General features: G+C 37.8%; 1 protein-coding gene across 2 annotated transcripts in view; it reads left to right on the top strand.

Moving 5' to 3' along the window:
* igdcc3 (immunoglobulin superfamily, DCC subclass, member 3) overlaps nt 1-21,137 on the top strand; it is a 103,902-nt gene that overhangs the window by 60,055 nt on the left and 22,710 nt on the right. For both annotated transcript variants that reach the window (XM_058077249.1, XM_058077248.1), the window contains 5 exons: nt 4,332-4,476; nt 5,789-5,919; nt 6,189-6,326; nt 11,960-12,118; nt 17,078-17,243. In XM_058077249.1, the coding sequence (XP_057933232.1) occupies nt 4,332-4,476; nt 5,789-5,919; nt 6,189-6,326; nt 11,960-12,118; nt 17,078-17,243 (739 nt within the window). The remainder of the gene's footprint in view (nt 1-4,331; nt 4,477-5,788; nt 5,920-6,188; nt 6,327-11,959; nt 12,119-17,077; nt 17,244-21,137) is intronic.

The following is a 21,137-nucleotide window of genomic DNA, read 5'->3' as shown; positions in this document are numbered from 1 at the left end:
AATTTTGGCAATATTTTAAAAATATATATATTTTTAAAATTAAAATATATTAAAAAAAATTTAATTTTTTTTTCTCATAATGGGTTGCCATTATGAGCCATTCTTGCTATTTCATAACCAACAGCAGAGGTGACCAATTCTTTTTTCCCACTAAGCGCCGTATATTGAAATATGACAGGATGCAAGCTTTGGGATTTTAAGTGAAAAAAGCGCATTTTTTGATTGTTAGCATGAACTTTGCTTTTTTCCCCAACATTTTATTATTAACTTTCTTTAAAAGAAATTTTTATTTTTTTTTCTTGTAATGTTATGAATTTATTCTCCAATATTTAAACTTTATTGCCATAATTTTGGCAATATTTTAAAATTATAAAATTATTTTAAATATATTTAAAAAAAATATTTTTTTTCTCATAATGGATTGCCATTATGAGCCATTCTTGCTATTTCATAACCAACAGCAGAGGTGTCCAAAAAAATTCTTGTAATGTTATGAATTTATTCTCCAATATTTAGACTTTATTGACATAATTTTGGCAATATTTTAAAAATATATTTTTTTTTAAATTAAAATATATTTTAAAAAAATTATAACCAACAGCAGAGGTGTCCAACCCTTTTTTTCCCACTGAGTGCCGTATATTGAAATATGACAGGATGCAAGCTTTGGGATTTTAAGTGAAAAATTGTATTTTTTTATTGTTAGCATGAAAGTTGCTTTTTTTCCCCAGATTTTATTATTAACTTTCTTTTTTAAAAAAATTGTAAAAAAAATTCTTGTAATGTTATGAATTTATTCTCCAATATTTAGACTTTATTGCCATAATTTTGGCAATATTTTAAAATTATTTATTATTTTTTAAATTAAAATATATTTTAAAAAATTAATTTTTTTTTTTCTCATAATGGGTTGCCATTATGAGCCATTCTTGCTATTTCATAACCAACAGCAGAGGTGTCCAACCTTTTTTTCCCACTAAGCGCCGTATATTGAAATATGACAGGATGCAAGCTTTGTGATTTTAAGTGAAAAAGCGCATTTTTTGATTGTTAGCATGAACGTTGATTTTTTTTCCCCACATTTTATTATTAACTTTCTTTTTTTTTTTTAATTCCTTACCGCGTACCGGTACCCTTTGGCGTTATGTGTCTACATATGAAAGGCACTCATCCCAAGTCTGATTCCCTCATCTGGAATAGAATAGGAAAATGATTCAAGGACCCCTCCAGTGGAATACTAAGCAGATGTGTTTAAATTTTTCAACATGGCGTCTAATATGCATCGAGAGATCTAAGGTCATCGTGGAGAATAGCACACTTCTCATTAAGCTATGAAATGGAGTCATCACAGCATCACGTCTTCCCACTTGTCGCCACTTTATATCACGTCTCACTAAAAGCAGACTAAATATGTTCTCTATCGGCGAGAGCGGATGCTTCGTTTTTATTCCAGTTAATGCATTTTAAACAGTACAATAATAACCCCACGCTGGAGCATCAAATGGATCAAAAATGACTTCAAAACCAAGCGGAATAAAATTGGACTTATTAATAAAGATTAGAATAAAGCCTATCCCAACTGTCTTCGGTCGAGCCAGCCAATCACAGGGCACATATAGACAAACAACCATTCACACTCACATTCATACCTATGGATAATTTGGAGTCGCTAATTAACCTAGCATGTTTTTTTTTGGAATGTGGGAGGAAACCGAAGAAAACCCACGCATGCACGGTGGAGAACATGCAAACTCCATACAGAGATAGCCGAGGTTGGAATCGAACTCGGGTCTCCAAGCAGTAAGGCCTGCGTACTAACCATTTGGTCTCCGTGCAGCCGTGAATAAGAATGTATTCATCATTCATTCATTCATTTTCTACTGCTTATCCTCATGAGGGGTCTTCAGGCGAGCCAGCCAATCACAGGGCACATATAGACAAACAACCATTCACACTCACATTCATACCTATGGACAATTTGGAGTCGCTAATTAACCTAGCATGTTTTTTTTTGGAATGTGGGAGGAAACCGGAGAAAACCCACGCATGCACGGGGAGAACATGCAAACTCCACACAGAGATGGCCGAGGGTGGAATCGAACTCGGGTCTCCTAGCTGTGTGGACTGTGTGCTAACCACTCGGCCTAAAATGTATCAAATATTATTTTTTCTAACATTTTCTACCACTTATCCTCACGAGGGTCACTGGGGGTGCTGAAGCCTATCCCAGCTGTCTTCGGGCGAGCCAGCCAATCACAGGGCACATATAGACAAACAACCATTCACACTCACATTCATATCTATGGACAATTTGGAGTCGCTAATTAACCTAGCATGTTTTTTTGGGGGAATGTGGGAGGAACCCAGAGTACCCGGAGAAAACCCACGCATGCTAACCACTTGTCCACCGTGCAGCCTTCAATTTAATTATTTGTAATTAATTCAGATGATATTATTATTTAAAAGTTATTATTATTATTATTATTGTTATTATTATTATTATTATTATTATCATTATCATTATCATTATCATTATCATTATCATTATCATTATCATTATCATTATTATTATTATTATTATTAATATTAATATTATTATTATTATATTTTTTAAAACTATTCTTATTAAAAATATTTGATGGTAGGCCATTTTTTATTTTATTTTTATATTATTTATATTTATTATATTATATTATTATTTTATATTTTTACTGGGATATTTTTTTTTTTTCTTGCCACCTACTAAGCTAACCAGTTAGCCTCCAAATAACTTATTCTAAGATCAAAAAAGTCTTTCAAATGAAGTGAGGTCATGGGACAAAGAAGCAAAAAATGTACCACTTCCACACTAAATGAGAGGATAACCTTTTGCACTCGATCTCATGTCATACAATGTTTGTCTGACATGAGATCGAGAGGGATGACGATGGGGGGGGACACTCTGGACTGGTGGCCAGCCAATCACAGGGCACATATAGACAAACAACCATTCACACTCACATTCATACCTATGGACAATTTGGAGTCGCTAATTAACCTAGCATGTTTTTTTTGGAACGTGGGAGGAAACCGGAGAAAACCCACGCATGCACGGTGGAGAACATGCAAACTCCACACAGAGATAGCCGAGGGTGGAATCGAACTCGGGTCTCCTAGCTGTGTGGACTGTGTGCTAACCACTCGGCCTAAAATGTATCAAATATTATTTTTTCTAACATTTTCTACCACTTATCCTCACGAGGGTCACTGGGGGTGCTGGAGCCTATCCCAGCTGTCTTCGGGCGAGCCAGCCAATCACAGGGCACATATAGACAAACAACCATTCACACTCACATTCATACCTATGGACAATTTGGAGTCGCTAATTAACCTAGCATGTTTTTTGGAATGTGGGAGGAAACCGGAGTACCCGGAGAAAACCCACGCATGCTAACCACTTGTCCACTGTGCAGCCTTCAATTTAATTATTTGTAATTAATTCAGATGATATTATTATTTAGAATATATTATTTTTATTATTTATTATTATTATTATTATTATATTTTTAAAAACTATTCTTATAAAAATATTTGGTGGTAGGCCATTTTTTATTTTATTTTATATTATTTCTATTTATTATATTATATTATTATTTTATATTTTTACTGGGATTTTTATTTTTTTTATTTTTTCTTGCCACCATTTTTCTTGCCATAACTTATTCTAACATCAAAAAAGTCTATCAAATGAAGTGAGGTCATGGGACAAAGAAGCAAAAAATTCACCACTTCCACACTAAATGAGAGGATAACCTTTTGCACTCGATCTCATGTCATACAATGTTTGGTGTGACATGAGATCGAGAGGGACGACGATAGGAGGGGGGGGGGGGGTACACCCTGGACTGGTGGCCAGCCAATCACAGGGCACATATAGACAAACAACCATTCACACTCACATTCATACCTATAGACAATTTGGAGTCGCTAATTACGATTTGTATTTATATTTCATTATTCTGTAAAAGCATTGAAAATGTGGTTCCTAACTGGAGTGAGCATAATGGTACAGTCCATGTCTGGTCCTTGGGTCCTTAGTTGAGTGTTTTCATCAATAGCGGCTCGTGAAGAAGGAGCCCCTTACTGAGAACCAAAGGCGCCATTTAAGTTGATTTATGTTGCATCCTTCACCTGTGGTCACAAGCTTTGTGTGGTGAATGAAACATATAAAACATGCCCCCCCCCCCGGCCCCCCGAAGGGCACATCAGATGCTTTTGAAAAGTAGCAACGTGCTAACAAGTACACGAGCACAAAGGAATCACGACCCCCTCCCGTTCTGCTCTTTCCTCAGCCATGGCCGACTTCCACGTCCAACCGGAAGGGGTTCACGTCGAGGAGTCTGGTGTGGCCAGATTCCAGTGTCAGATTCACGGTCTGCCAGAGCCCGTTATCAGCTGGGAAAAAGATGGCCGTCCCGTGGAGACCAAGGACAAAAGGTCTGTGTTTGCATTCCCAGCGTTACACATTGACGTGATGTCAGTGAAGTTATCGAGTTATCAAACGTGGTCTTACTTGTTTGGACAATTTGATGTATTTTTAATCCCACTCCAAAATTCTGTAGGACATGAAAAGTGTCTGTGAAAAATATTTTATTAAAAAATAATTATTTAAATAATTATTTTTAAATATGTTTTTTAAATAATTATTTAAATAATTACTAAATAATTTTTTTAAATATTTTTTTTAATCCCACTCCAAAAGCTTGTAGGACATGAAAAGTGTCTGTGAAAAGTATTTTATTTTAAAATAATTATTTAAATATTTATTAAATAATTATTTTAAAATATTTTTTTTAATAATTATTAAAATAATTAGTAAATCATTATTTTTAAATAAAAAATGTTTTAATCCCACTCCAAAATCTTGTAGGACATGAAAAGTGTCTGTGAAAAGTATTTAATTTAAAAATAATTATTTAAATAATTATTAAATAATTATTTAAAAAATATTTAATAATTATTTAAATAATTATTTTTAAATTAAAAAAAAATTATTTTATTTTTGTCACGTACCGAAGTACTAATATAGTTTAAAATATAGTTTAGTTTAAAAAGCTTATTAAATCTTACCTTTCCATCTGGTACTTTTACAATCAGTAACTGTTACATTTGTTCACTTCCTGCTTTCCTAATATAGTTTAAGTTTTTGTTTTTTTTTGTCACGACAAAAATAAAATAACAAAAAATGTTTATTTTTGTCACATACCGAAGTACTACTATAGTTCAAGTTTTAGTTATTATTTTATTTTAAAATAAGTATTTAAATAATTACTTCAATAATTATTAAACAATTAAATAATTATTAAATTATTGTTATTATTAGTCTTATTATTAAATAATTATTTAAATAATTATTTTTAAATAAAAATTGTTTTTATTATATTTAAAAAATAACAAAAAAAAAACTTAAACTATATTAGGAAAGCAGGAAGTGAACAAATGTAACAGTTACTGATTGTAAAAGTACCAGATGGAAGGGTAGGATTTAATAAGCTTTGCTTCTTCCTACTCCTTTTGGTTCATGTGGAACTGTGAACTGATTATGTGATGCATTCAATTGTCATCTGATGCATGTTCAAATGAAATTAAACCATTACCATTACCATTCCTGCATCAAACCATGCAGGGCCATTAAACTGGACATTGTATTTTGTTAACATAGAAAATAAAAGTAATACATAAAGAGTGACATAAGGTGATATTGTACATATTATGTATATGGAATTTAACCTTGTTTTTTCCTTTTCAGGTACACCCTTTTACCTACGGGTGTTCTGCAGATTACGGGAGTACGTGAGGAGGACAGTGGAAAGTTCTGCTGTGTGGCTCATAACAGCGCCGGAGTCAAACACAGCACCGAGGCCCTCCTTACCGTTTCAGGTTGTTATCCATCCATGCAGCATCAGGACCAACGGTCCCTGTTTTTTTTTCCTCGTGGAACAAACTCTATAGATTAATAGCTTCATGGTCTGGATCCCGACCTTTTGTGTTCACTGTCACCATTCCAGTATATTCCCAAGATTTTCCAAAGCTATTGTTACTCTCCCGGATCTAAGAGATAGACTATATATCGTTTTGAGGCACTCTAGAGGAATTCAATTAAAGGATGCCATCCATCATTCCCATTCCTATCTCATATGTGCTTCCAGGTTCCCAGTCTTCTGTTTACAAAGAACCGATGATCCTCGTTGGGCCGGAAAACCTCACCCTCACTGTCCACCAAACGGCCATTTTGGAGTGCGTTGCTACAGGATACCCTCGACCCATCGTGTCTTGGAGCAGGCTAGGTAATCCAACATGGACACGTTTATTTGAAATTATTGAAATTATTTGTGCAATCTATCTATGTCCGTCCGTCCATCCATCTATCCATCCATATCTATGTCCGTCCGTCCGTCCATCCATCTATGTCCATCCGTCCATCCATCCATCTATCTATGTCCATCCATCCATCCATCCATCTATGTCCATCCGTCGGTCCGTCCATCCGTCCATCCGTCCATCCATCCATCCATATCTATGTCCGTCCGTCCATTCATCCATCTATGTCCATCCGTCCATCCATTCATCCATCTATGTCCATCCGTCCATCCATCCATCTATCTATGTCCATCCATCCATCCATCCATCTATGTCCATCCGTCGGTCCGTCCATCCGTCCATCCGTCCATCCATCCATCCATATCTATGTCCGTCCGTCCATTCATCCATCTATGTCCATCCGTCCATCCATCCATATCTATGTCCGTCCGTCCATTCATCCATCTATGTCCATCCGTCCATCCATCCATCTATCTATGTCCATCCATCCATCCATCCATCTATGTCCATCCGTCGGTCCGTCCATCCGTCCATCCATCCATCCATATCTATGTCCATCCGTCCATCCATCCATCCATTCATCCATCTATGTCTGTCCGTCCATCCGTCCATCCATCCGTCCATCCATCTATGTCCGTCCGTCCATCCATCCATCCATCCATCCATCCATATCTATGTCCGTCCGTCCGTCCATCCATCCATCCATCCATATCTATGTCCGTCCATCCATCCATCCATCCATCCATATCTATGTCCATCCGTCCATCCATCCATCTATCTATGTCCATCCATCCATCCATTCATCCATCTATGTCTGTCCGTCCATCCGTCCATCCATCCATCCATCCATCTATGTCTGTCCGTCCTCTGTCCGTCCATCCGTCCATCCATCCATCCATCCATCCATCCATCCATCCATCCATCCATCCATCTATCTATGTCCGTCCGTCCATCCATCCATATCTATTTCCGTCCGTCCATCCATCCATCTATCTATGTCCGTCCATCCATCCATCCATCTAGCCATCCATCCATCCATCTATGTCCGTCCATCCATCCATCCATCTATCTATGTCCATCCATCCATCCATCTATTTCCATCCGTCCATCCATCCATCCATCCATCCATCCATCTATCTATGTCCGTCCATCCATCTATCCATCCATCTATGTCCATCCATCCATCCATCCATCTATGTCCATCCATCCATCTAGCCATCCATCCATCCATCTATGTCCGTCCGTCCATCCATCCATCCATCCATCCATCTATGTCCATCCATCCATCTATGTCCATCCATCCATCTATTTCCATCCATCCATCCATCTATCTATGTATGTCCATCCATCCATCCATCCATCTATGTCCATCCATCCATCCATCTATATATCTTCTATCCATGTCCGTCTATCCATCCATCCATCTAGCCATCCATCCATCTATCTAGCTAGCTAGCTCTGAAATGCCTCAGTTCACCTGTGTACGTGTACATTATTGTTCAAATCATTGGTCGCTAAGTGCGCCGTACATTATTACAGTAGTCCCTCGCTTATCACTGTTCATTGCTTCCAGACCAGACTGTGATAAGTGAATTTCAGCAAAGTAGGGCTTCTTATTTAAAAATGAAATATCGATGTAGTTAAATCTGTTTACAGCCGTCTAAATATGCTTTTAAAATATTTTATATATTTTTTTAAAAAATGTGTGTGCTTTTCTGAAAACATTGTGTTCATGTGGATTTATATTTTCATATTATTCATATTAATATTCATATTATTTATATTTTTTTCATTTTGTGTATGGAATGGCACATCAAATTGCCTGCTCATGCATTTGATATTTGTGGGAGCGTTTCGCGTACACATTGCCGCCCACCCCCACCCCCACCCCCACCCCCAGTGCATATTTGTATTCTTTACTATCTGTCTTGATCAGTTCTTCACTCTGGCATACGTTTTCTTTAGCAATTATCAAATCTGATTTGCTACCCCTTTGGCGCCCCCCCCCCCCCTCTTTTCTTCTTCAAGCCACCGAAGCATAATCACATTGATGGTTCAATCTTGCACAATGCCTTCGGAATGAAATGCTAACACGGTGGGATTTGTACGTATTAGATTACAACAGGGAGGCTGGGGAAAAAGCCGCAGAAATGAATCTAATAGTTTCACATCAGTCTCTGCTTTAACGCCGCAGTTTGTTTGCTGCTTTTCATTGAGCCGCGCCACACCCCTCCCCTCCTCCCTATATAGCGCCGGCTCTTTCTTTTTTCCGACACTAAGTTAATTACTTCCCGGCGGAGGGAAGAAAGTGAGAAACGGAAGAAACGTAGCAGTAAAAAAAGGTAACAAAAAGCAACATGGCTGCTGTTGCTGAGACAAAGCTGGACTGTTACTTCGCAGTCCAGCATGTTTGTTATTTAGTCTAAGGCAGTGGTTTTCAATTTATTTATTTATACATTTATTAATCATCATTTGCAAATATTATGTCAATAGTATACATGGACCCAAATATTCCAATTGCATTTGGTTTATTTGCTCAAACGGAAAAAGAATTGAACAGGGATGGAATATTCCTTTAAGCCAGGGGTCTCAAACTCAATCAGTAACTATTACATTTGTTCACTTCCTGCTTTCCTAATATAGTTTAAGTTTTTTTTTTTTTTTTTTTGTCACGACAAAAATAAAATAACAAAATTTTTTATTTTTGTCACGTACCGAAGTACTACTATAGTTTAAGTTTTAGTTATTATTTTATTTTAAAATAAGTATTTAAAGAATTACTTCAATAATTATTGCATGGGTCTGCAATAAGGGTCTGGGGTAAGGACCCCAGACCTTACCCCAGGGTCTGCAATAAGGGAGCTAGGGTCTGGGCAAGGCTGGGTTTTCCAAAAAAAAACAAAAAAAAAACACTTTTATTAAAAACAGAAAAATATACAAACTTTTTCAGTGTTTTTGGTTCCGATTTTCTACAATAAAATCTCTGATAAAACATTCCACTGTTCTCAAATATCTTTATTTTTATTTTTCTGCACAAAATAAAAAATGAAAAATAAATAAACAAATCAAGAATAAAGAAAATCAATCAATCAGTAATAAATAAATAAATATAATAATAATAATAATAATAATAAAACGGCAAATAATAAAAACTTAAGAAACCACATATAGTTAATGGGTACACAAATTATTTTTTTCATATTAAAATGAACAAAGCATTATTAGAGCCCTGTAGACATGACAAAACACGACTATAGTCACATTTATACTTTTTTTTTTATTTACAACATATTGCGCAACTGCAGGGTCTGGAGACACATGCTAACTCGCAAACTAGAGAGCTAGCGACCTAAACGGTAGCCTTCAAGTTATTTCCTTTCAACTTAAATAGCCAAAAACTTACCACTTCCACACGGATAGTGAGGATAACTATTAACAGTTATTTAACCTTTAACATGAACATTAAATAAACGTAATAATTTTTTCTGGGTACATGATACATGATACCATAGCATCCATATCAAACTTGCGCGGGCCGCGCTAACATTAAACTTAAGAACTCAAAGACTTGCACCAAAATATGCTATGTTTATATGTTCATTTCTTTCGGAATGAGGTGTATACAAAGGTTCAATTCCGGGTACTGGCAAAAAAAACCCTTATACAACAACATAGGTACAAATAAGCACACTTTACAACATAAGAACTCAAAGACTTGCACCAAAATATGCTATGTTTATATGTTAATTCCTTTCGGAATGACGTGTGTACAAAGGTTCAATTCCGGGTACTGGCAAAAAAAAAAAAACCCTCATACAACAACATAGGTACAAATAAGCACACTTTACAACATAAGAACTGAAAGACTTGCACTGATTTGCACCCTACTGATTTGCTGTTGCTCCTCTGCGGCAAAGATCCCCCTCAGGCGGAAGCAATCAGACGCGTCTCAAGCGGCATCGCAAAGCTCCGTTTTTCATATAAATGCAATAAATGTCCTCTTTTGCATATGTAGCGGCTAGTTCCATGCAAAACCTTTAAAAAAAAAAAGTCAATTTCATTGCGCGTACCCTGGACTTCATTACAGTAATGCGTTTTAGCACACTTATTGTTATTGCTATTATTTTATGATGAATTCAGAGTTATAATGTCAAATAAAAAATGCACATAGACAATTGCTATGAAATCACGCTCTTTTGCAAGCAAGGCACAGCAGCCCATACTACTATTCCAAATGTATTCATTTATTCATTCATTTTCTACTGCTTATCCTCACGGGGGTATGCTAATGTTAGCATGCTAACAATGCTAACATGCTAACATCAGCGTGCTAACACCAACCATAATTCATTCATTCATTTTCTACTGCTTATCCTCATGAGGGTATGCTAATGTTAGCATGCTAACAATGCTAACATGCTAACATCAGCGTGCTAACACCAACCATAATTCATTCATTCATTTTCTACTGCTTATCCTCATGAGGGTATGCTAATGTTAGCATGCTAACATGCTAACATCAGCATGCTAACACCTACCATAATTCATTCATTCATCTTCTACTGCTTATCCTCATGAGGGTATGCTAATGTTAGCATGCTAACATGCTAACATCAGCATGCTAACACCTACCATAATTCATTCGTTCATTCATTTTCTACTGCTCATCCTCACGAGGGTATGCTAATGTTAGCATGCTAACATGCGAACATCAGCATGCTAACACCTACCATAATTCATTCATTCATTCATTTTCTACTGCTCATCCTCACGAGGGTACGCTAATGTTCGCATGCTAACAATGTTAACATGCTAACATCAGCATGCTAACACCTACCATAATTTATTCATTCATTCATTTTCTACTGCTCATCCTCACGAGGGTACGCTAATGATAGCATGCTAACAATGCTAACATGCAAACATCAACATGCTAACACCTATTATAATTTAATTCATTCATTTTCTACTGCTCATCCTCACGAGGGTATGCTAATGTTAGCATGCTAACAATGCAGTATTTTTAGCTATTGTTATATATATTAGCATGCTAATATTAGTATTGTTAACATGCTAACATTAGCATACTAGAATTTATTTTGCACTTTTCGTCAATATGACCTTAAGCAGAAATTATCATGCTAGGCGTCAAATGCTAGGGTTAGCATTGCTAGCATAACAGCATGTAGCATTTTTAAAAAAAATGTTTTAACACTATTATGAGTAGGTGTTAGCATGCTGATGTTAGCATGTTAGCATTGTTAGCATGATAACATTAGCTTACTACGTAGATGGAGCAATCCTAATGTCAACATTACTGATACAGCTTGTTGATCACAGTGTCGAGGTTGTGATGACATAGTGACTTTCAAGAACACAGTACTTGTACAGTACTCAGTACTCTAAATTTTGTAGTTACCTTGAATTTATGCATTTATTTATTCTTATTCTTTTTTCTTACCTTTCTTATCCCTTCTATCCAGCCTTGTTTGATAGCGATTGCATTTATTGTGACATTTTTGCAGGTCTGCTGGAAATGCGAATACGTCTCGGGGATTAGTCGTATCGATCTGACTGCTGTCCTTTCCTCTCTCATTAGACGGGCGCCCAATCGGTGTGGAGGGAATCCAAGTGCTTGGCACCGGCAACTTGATGATTTCCGACGTTGGTGTGCAACACTCAGGGGTTTACGTGTGTGCTGCGAACAAACCGGGGACCCGCGTTCGTAGGACCGCTCAGGGTCGTCTTGTGGTCCAAGGTGAGTTGAAGAAAGCATGCTAATAATTATCGTACCGATATGAGGGAATTATGATGTTAAAAAATAGCTCAGATAACCTGGTCATTATAAAAGAAACGTGAAGTGATTTTTTTTCCCTGCCTTTAAATTCCCCTGAGCATGTTAACAATATTAACATTAGCATGCTAAAATATATAACAATAGCTTAAAATACTGCATTGTTAGCATGCTAACATTAGCATACCCTCGTGAGGATGAGCGGTAGAAAATGAATGAATGAATGAATTATGGTAGGTGTTAGCATGCTGACATTAGCATGTTAGCATTGTTAACATGCGAACATTAGCATACCCTCCTGAGGATGAGCGGTAAAAAATGAATGAATGAATTATGGTAGGTGTTAGCATGCTGACGTTAGCATGTTAGCATTGTTAGCATGCAAACATTAGCATACCCTCGTGAGGATGAGCGGTAGAAAATGAATGAATGAATTATGGTAGGTGTTAGCATGCTGATGTTAGCATGTTAGCATTGTTAGCATGCTAACATAGCATACCCTTGTGAAGATGAGCAGTAGAAAATGAATGAATGAATTATGGTAGGTGTTAGCATGCTGATGTTAGCATGTTAGCATTGTTAGCATGCTAACATAGCATACCCTTGTGAGGATGAGCAGTAGAAAATGAATGAATGAATGAATTATGGTAGGTGTTAGCATGCTGATGTTAGCATGTTAGCATTGTTAACATGCTAACATTAGCATACCCTCGTGAGGATGAGCAGTAGAAAATGAATGAATTAATTATGGTAGGTGTTAGCATGCTGATGTTAGCATGTTAGCATTGTATTCTTTATTTATTAATATTTTACAATATTTTTTATACCCATACACACAGAGGTCTTGATCATGGGTAGTGTGCGAAAGTTTTTTTTAATACTAGTATTTTTAGCCATTTTTATACGGACACCGTATTATGTTAGGTGTTAGCATGCTAATGTTAGCATTGTTAACATGTTATCATTAGCATACGAGAATTTATTTTGCACTTTCTGTGAATATGAACTCAAGCAGGAATTATCATGCTAAGCGTTAAATGCTAATGTTAACATTGCTAGCATAACAGCATGTAGCATTTTTATGCTGAATAATGAACAATACATATGGAAACTTGTCATCAATTCAAGTCAATTTCACACTTAAACCACACCCACTTGTGTGTGCCCCGCATTTTATTTTAAAAGCCGCTGAAATGACCGCGATAGACAGGATCCAAAATTCCCAACTAGCCTTTTTCGTTCAAATACTGGTTTGACCAGTCGGAACAACTTGCATTCACTCTATTCTTGTATTGATCAAACTGGACCACACCATGACAGTATTGATGCCGATCAATATTTCATTTTATCTTCCTGTCAAGTCAAAGACAAGCACCATATGCCCAGAGGAGCCCAGAGCCCATATGGGCATTCAAGTCCTCATTCTGCCTCTGCAAAAACATTTTTTTTATGACAATGTCCATTCAATAATATTTTTCTGGTAGTTTATTAGTACTGAAGCGGTAAAATCTATTAATGCAAATTATTAAATCCCGCCTAAATAATTTTAAGTGCATTTCCGAATGTGATCCCATATGGGCATTCAAGTCCTCATTCTGCCTCTGCAAAAAAAAAATAAAAATTAAATGACAATGTCCATTCAAAAATATTTTTCTGGTAGTTTATTAGTACTGAAGAGGTAAAATCTATTCATGCAAATTATTAAATCCCGCCTAAATAATTTTAAGTGCATTACCGAATGTGATCCCACATTCTGCCTCAGTAAAAACATGTTTTTTTTAAATGAAAAATGTCCATTCAATAATATTTTTCTAGTAGTTTATTAGTACTGAAGAGGTAAAATCTATTAATGCAAATTTTTAAATCCCACCTAAATAATTTTAAGTGCATTACCGAATGTGATCCCATATTCCGCCTCTGCAAAAACATTTTTTTTTTGTAATGACAATGTCCATTCAGTAATATTTTTCTGGTAGTTTATTAGTACTGAAGCAGTAAAATCTATTAATTCAAATTATTAAATGCCGCCTAAAAAATTTTAAGTGCATTACCGAATGTGATCCCACATTCTGCCTCTGCAAAAACATTTTTTTTAATGGCAATATCCATTCAATAATATTTTTCTTGCAGTTTATTAGTACTGAAGCGGTAAAATCTATTAATGCAAATTATTAAATCCCGCCTAAATAATTTTAAGTGCATTACCGAATGTCCTCATTCTGCCTCTGCAAAAACAATTTTTTTTAATGACAATGTCAATTCAATAATATTTTTCTTGTAGTTTATTAGTACTGAAGAAGTAAAATCTATTAATGCAAAATTTTAAATCCCGCCTAAATAATTTTAAGTGCATTACCGAATGTGATCCCACATTCTGCCTCTGCAAAAACAATTTTTTTTAATGAAAAATGTCCATTCAATAATATTTTTCTAGTAGTTTATTAGTACTGAAGCAGTAAAATCTATTAATGCAAAATTTTAAATCCCGCCTAAATAATTTTAAGTGTATTACCGAATGTCCTCATTCTGCCTCTGCAAAAACAATTTTTTTTTATGACAATGTCAATTCAATAATATTTTTCTTGTAGTTTATTAGTACTGAAGAGGTAAAATCTATTAATGCAAATTTTTAAATCCCGCCTAAATAATTTTAAGTGCATTACCGAATGTGATCCCACATTCTGCCTCTGCAAAAACAATTTTTTTTAAATGACAATGTCAATTCAATAATATTTTTCTTGTAGTTTATTAGTACTGAAGCGGTAAAATCTATTAATGCAAATTTTTAAATCCCGCCTAAATAATTTTAAGTGCATTACCGAATGTGATCCCATATTCCGCCTCTGCAAAAACAATTTTTTTTTTTAATGACAATGTCCATTCAGTAATATTTTTCTGGTAGTTTATTAGTACTGAAGCTGTAAAATCTATTAATGCAAATTATTAAATCCCGCCTTATTTATTTTCAGTGCATGAGTCTTCCCTCCAATATGCTCTCCGGTCTTCAATCCTCCAGTGACGAATGCGAGATATTAACAAAACACACTTTCTTAATTAGCAGGCATAGATAATTCATGGTAATAGTTGAAATCATATCGAATTGCCGAATACACCAGAGTCTAGTTAAATAAACGCATGAAGCGGGAATCCGAACTTCAGCAGAAGCAAAAGTGTAATTACTTACTGTGATTTAAAGTATCCATAAAGTCCCTGCCTTGTTCCATATGAATAAGTTATCACCTGTAATTGACCACGGGTGCTTGCTTGCCTGTGGCATGGATGAGACGTACTATGATGAAACTGCAGTTGACTTTCATGTGTTTAAGCGTTTTTAAAGCACATTAAAGGCTAACGGATGCTCGTACGCACGCACCTCTGTTTTTTTTTTTTTTTGCCACTTCCTGTTTACACACGACTAGGAGAGCGGATCGTGCTGCTAACTGACTACAAATGACATCGGTGAAACAAATTGGGGTATTGATTTGATACCAAGGAAACACTGTACCGCCAATATTGACGAAAATGATACTCATGTTAAGGGCTGTGTGGATATGCTGGAGTCTATCCCAGGTAGGGTGCACTCTAAAGTCAGCTGGGATAGGCTCCAGCATGCCCCAGCTGGAGCCTATCCCAGTTGACCTTGGGCAAGAGGTAGTGTACACTCTAAAGTCAGCTGGGATAGGCTCCAGCATGCCCCAGCTGGAGCCTATCCCAGTTGACCTTGGGCAAGAGGTAGTGTACACTCTAAAGTAAGCTAGGATAGGCTCCAGCATGCCCCAGCTGGAGCCTATCCCAGTTGACCTTGGGCAAGAGGTAGTGTACACTCTAAAGTCAGCTAGGATAGGCTCCAGCGGGGTATAGGCTCCAGCATGCCCCAGCTGGAGCCTATCCCAATTGACCTTGGGCAAAAGGTAGTGTACACTCTAAAGTCAGCTGGGATAGGCTCCAGCATGTCCCTGCTGGAGCCGATCACTTTGAGAGTGATGCTGGAGCCTATCCCAGCTGAGTTTGGACAAAAGGAAGAGTACACTTTCGTCCGCTGGGATAGGCTCCAGCCTATCCTATCCCGGGTAGGGTACACTATAAAGTTAGCTGGAATAGGCTCCAGCATGTCCCTGCTGAGCCTATCACTTTGAGAGTGATGCTGGGGCCTATCCCAGCTGACTTTAGACAAAAGGACTTTGTCCAAAATCAGCTGGGATAGGCTCCTGCAGGGTAATGCTGAAGCCTATCCCAGTTGACTTTAGAGCGTACCCTACCTCTCGTCCAAAATTGGGGCTTGGATAGGCTCCAGCATTACCCTACAGGAGGCTATCCCAGCTCACTTTAGACAAGAGGTAGGGTACACTCTAAAGTCAGTTAGACAAGAGGTAGGGTACACTCTAAAGTCAGCTGGGATAGGCTCCAGCATATCCTGTCCCAGGTAGGGTACACTATAAAGTCAGCTGGAATAGGCTCCAGCATGTCCCTGCTGGAGCCTATCCCAGTTGACTTTGGGCAAGAGGTAGTGTACACTCTAAAGTCAGCTGGGATAGTCTCCAGCGGGGTATTGTGAGAGTGATGCTGGAGTATCACTCTTTGGACAAAAGGTAGGGTACACTTTAAAGTCCGCTGGGATAGGCTCCAGCATAACCTATCCCAGGTAGGGTACACTATAAAGTTAGCTGGAATAGACTCCAGCATGGACATGCTGGAGTCCGTTTTGGTTAGTGTCGGACCTTCTGAAACGGATTAATGACGCTAACCAAGGTTCCACTGCAAACACAAATGAGAACTGAAAAAGAACTGAATATTGCGGTTGGTATCAAAATCAGTATTTGGATCGCCCCCCCCCCCCCCCCCCCCCCCCCCCACAAGGCACAATAGCATATCAAATCTCACTTTTTGATTTTTGATCTGACGATTTTTCCGCTTGTGTTTCAGCTCCTGCGGAGTTTATTCAACCTCCGCAGTCCATCGCTCGCCCCGTGGGGACCACCGCCATCTTCACCTGCCAAGCCCAGGGTGAGCCAGAGCCCCAGCTGACTTGGTTGAAGAACGGACAGATCTTAGAGCCCGGGGGCCACGTCAAACTCAGGAACAACAACAGGTAGGGCGGAACAAAACCAAACCTATTTATTGTCCTATTTTACATACTAATATATTCATACCCAAGTCAAAATAGCAAAAGCCCTGCAGTTAAATGTTGTATTTGCCGTGTTTTGCTCTTTTCCCGTGAGGTTTATATTTACATTTGTGAGGTTTTGTTTTGTCAGCATCGGTATCGGTCTCTGAACAAACCAAAACACAGAGTTCTGCGTCCTGGCTAGTCATGCAAATTTAGACATGCAGTATATTATGATCGCACTCAGGATTGAAATATGATCACTACACATTTTTTATGACCGTAAATCTTAATGAAGCAATTAAGCAATGTTTGGATCATTAAGTGTGATGAGTGCTGTAGAGACCCGTGTTTTCACACCATAATATATCCCACTTGACTTTGGGCAAGACGTAGTGTACAAGCTAAAGTCAGCTGGGATAGGCTCCAGCATATCCTATCCAAAGTAGGATACACTATAAAGTCAGGGTAGATTGCTGGAGCCTATCCCAGTTGACTTTGGGCAAGAGGTAGTGTACAAGCTAAAGTCAGCTGGGATAGGCTCTGGCGGGGTATTGTGGGAGTGATGCTGGAGACTATCCCAGCTGACTTTAGCTTGTGCAAAGTCAGCTTGAATAAGCTCCAGCATTACCCTGCAGGAGCCTATCCAAGCTGACTTTGGACAAGAAGTAGGGTACACTTTAAAGTCAGCTGGGATAGGCTCCGGCGGGGTATTGTGGGAGTGATGCTGGAGCACTCCACTATAAAGTAAGGGTAGATTGCTGGAACCTATCCCAGTTGATTTTGGGCAAGAGGTAGTGTAAACTCTGAAGTCAGGTGGGATAGGCAACAGCAGGGGTGTGGTAGGGGTAATGCTGAAGCCTATCCCAGTTGACTTTGGGCAAGAGGTAGTGTACAAGCTAAAGTCAGCTGGGATAGGATCCGGCGGGGTATTGTGGGAGTGATGATGGAGCCTATCCCATCTGACTTTGGACAAGAAGTAAGGTACACTTTAAAGTCAGCTGGAATAGGCTCCAGCATATCCTATCCCAAGTAGGATACACTATAAAGTCGGAGTAGATTGCTGGAGCCTATCTCAGTTGACTTTGGGAACGGGGTAGTGTACACTCTAAAGTCAGCTGGGATAGGCTCCAGCGGGGTATTGTGAGAGTGATGCTGGAGTATCACTCTTTGGACAAAAGGTAGGGTACACTTTAAAGTCCGCTGGGATAGGCTCCAGCATATCTTATCCCAGGTAGGGTACACTATAAAGTCAGCTGGAATAGGCTCCAGCATGCCCCCACTGGAGCCTATCCCAGTTGACTTTGGACAAGAGGTAGGGTACACTCTAAAGTCAGCTGGGATAGACTCCAGCATTACCCCCACAAAACACCCCTGCTGGTGTCTATCTCAGGTAGGGCACACAATAAAGTCAACTGGGATTGGGTCCAGCATTACTCCCTGCAATACCGTTGCTGGAGCCTATCCCATCATGATCACTACACATTTTTTTATGGCCATAAGTCTTAATGAAGCAATTAAGCAATGTTTGGATCATTAAAGAACACCATTTTGCATGGTGATAAATCCCAATGGGTGGTGTTTCTCCATCAGCTCGGAAGGTTTAATGCCGCGGCCGTCTGATTTAATGGCGGTCTTTGTATGCGTGAAGCATATTGGCTGCTGGATGTTGGATGCTTTCCCATGGCGGGTCCACACTCCCCTAGAGTGTGATGATGAGTGCTGTGGAGACCGTGTTTTCACACCATAAAGTCCACACACACGGCGCAGTGCATGTTTTATATCGGGGATGCCGGATGTGGCGTTGCAAAAGCATGTTGAAGATCATTTAGATGACGAATTGCAACGTTGTTGTTCCCACTTCTCCATAACGTAGCTTTTTTTTTATTATCGTGTAATTGCATGAAATGTATTGTGATAATTTTGGCTTCATTTCATGGTTGCGTTGTTGCAAATAATTAATCATATTAACAAAGTTTCTTGTGCAAATTAGGCGACTCGAATATCAACACGGATAAATCAAACTATACTAGTCGCTGCTCGGCTTTTTATTAGTAAAAAGTACAAAAATCGAAATTTTTTTTTTTTAATTTTTGGACAAAAGTCATAAGGGGTTAGCATGTCAGTTTTTTTCACTTGCTTCTAATGCACTTTTCTGGTAAAAAAAAAAAAAAAAAACGGTGGAAACCTCACACACACGCAACAGGGGCCCCAGAAGCACCCAAAAATGGCATCAAATGGCAGGTTTTTAATTTGGTGATTTTTTACAAAAAAATGTTTTTTTCAGTTTTTTTCACTTGCTTCTAATGCACTTTTCTGGTTAAAAAAACATGGGAAACCTAACACACACTCAACAGGGGCCCCAGAAGCACCCAAAAACGGCATCAAATGCCAGGTTTTTAATTTGGTGATTTTTGACCAAAAACTTTTTTTTCATTTTTTTTCATTTTTTTTCACTTGCTTCTAATGCAGTTTTCTGGTCAAAAAAACGGGGTAAACCTCACAAAACACTTAACAGGGGCCCCAGAAGCACCCAAAAACGGCATCAAATGCCAGGTTTTTAATTTGGTGATTTTTGACAAAAAATGTAAGGGGTTAGTATGTCGTTTTTTTCACTTTTTTTCCACTTGCTTCTAATGCACTTTCTGGTCAAAAACACAGTGGAAACCTCACACACGCTCAACAGGGGCCCCAGAAGCACCCAAAAATGGCATAAAATACCAGGTTTTTAATTTGGTGATTTTTTACAAAAAATGTTGTTTTTTCAGTTTTTTCAGTTTTTATTCACTTGCTTCTAATGTACTTTCTGGTCAAAAAAAAAACAGTGGAAACCTCACACACGCTCAACAGGGGCCCCAGAAGCACCCCAAAATGGCATAAAATACCAGGTTTTTAATTTGGTGATTTTTGACAAAAAACGTAAGGGGTTAGTATGTCGTTTTTTCAGGGTTTTTTCAGTTTTTTTCAGGGTTTTTTTCAGGGTTTTTTTCAGTTTTTTTCAGGGTTTTTTTTTCAGTTTTTTCCGTTTTTTTCTGTTTTTTTTTCACTTGCTTTGAATGCACTTTCTGGTCAAAAACACAGTGGAAACCTCACACACGCTCAACAGGGGCCCCAGAAGCACCCAAAAACGGCATAAAATGGCAGTTTTTGAGGGCGGTGATTTTTGACAAAAATCATAAAGGGCATGTGTTTTTTTCAGTTTTTTTCAACTTGCTTCTAATGCACTTTTCTAGTTAGAAAAAACATGGGAAACCTCACAGACACTCAACATGGGCCCCAGAAGCACCCAAAAACAGCATAAAATGCCAAATTTTTAATTTGGTGATTTTTGACAAAAAACGTATGTCGTTTTTTTTCTTTTTTTTTTAGTTTTTTTTCACTTGCTTCTAATGCACTTTCTGGTCAAAAAACACAGTGGAAACCTTATACACGCTCAACAGGGGCCCCAGAAGCATCCAAAAATGGCATAAAATGGCAGTTTTTGAGGGCGGTGATTTTTAACAAAAATCATAAGGGGCATGTGTTTTTTTCAGTTTTTTTCAACTTGCTTCTAATGCACTTTTCTAGTTTAAAAAAAACATGGGAAACCTCACACACATTTAACTGGGACCCCAGAAGCCTCCAAAAATGGCAGTTTTTGAGGGCGGTGATTTTTAACAAAAAATGTAAGGAGTTAGTATGTCGTTTTTTTCATTTTTTTCATTTTTTTTCAGTTTTTTCACTTGCTTTTAATGCACTTTCTGGTCAAAAAAACATGGGAAACCTCACACACACTCAACTGGGGCCCCAGAAGCATCCAAAAATGGCATAAAATGGCAGTTTTTGAGGGTGGTGATTTTTAACAAAAAATGTAAGGAGTTAGTATGTCGTTTTTTTCTT

The sequence above is a fragment of the Doryrhamphus excisus genome, chromosome 7, assembly GCF_030265055.1.
Source record: "Doryrhamphus excisus isolate RoL2022-K1 chromosome 7, RoL_Dexc_1.0, whole genome shotgun sequence".
Taxonomy (NCBI): Eukaryota; Metazoa; Chordata; class Actinopteri; order Syngnathiformes; family Syngnathidae; genus Doryrhamphus; species Doryrhamphus excisus.
This window is presented reverse-complemented; position numbering and strand designations above follow the sequence as displayed.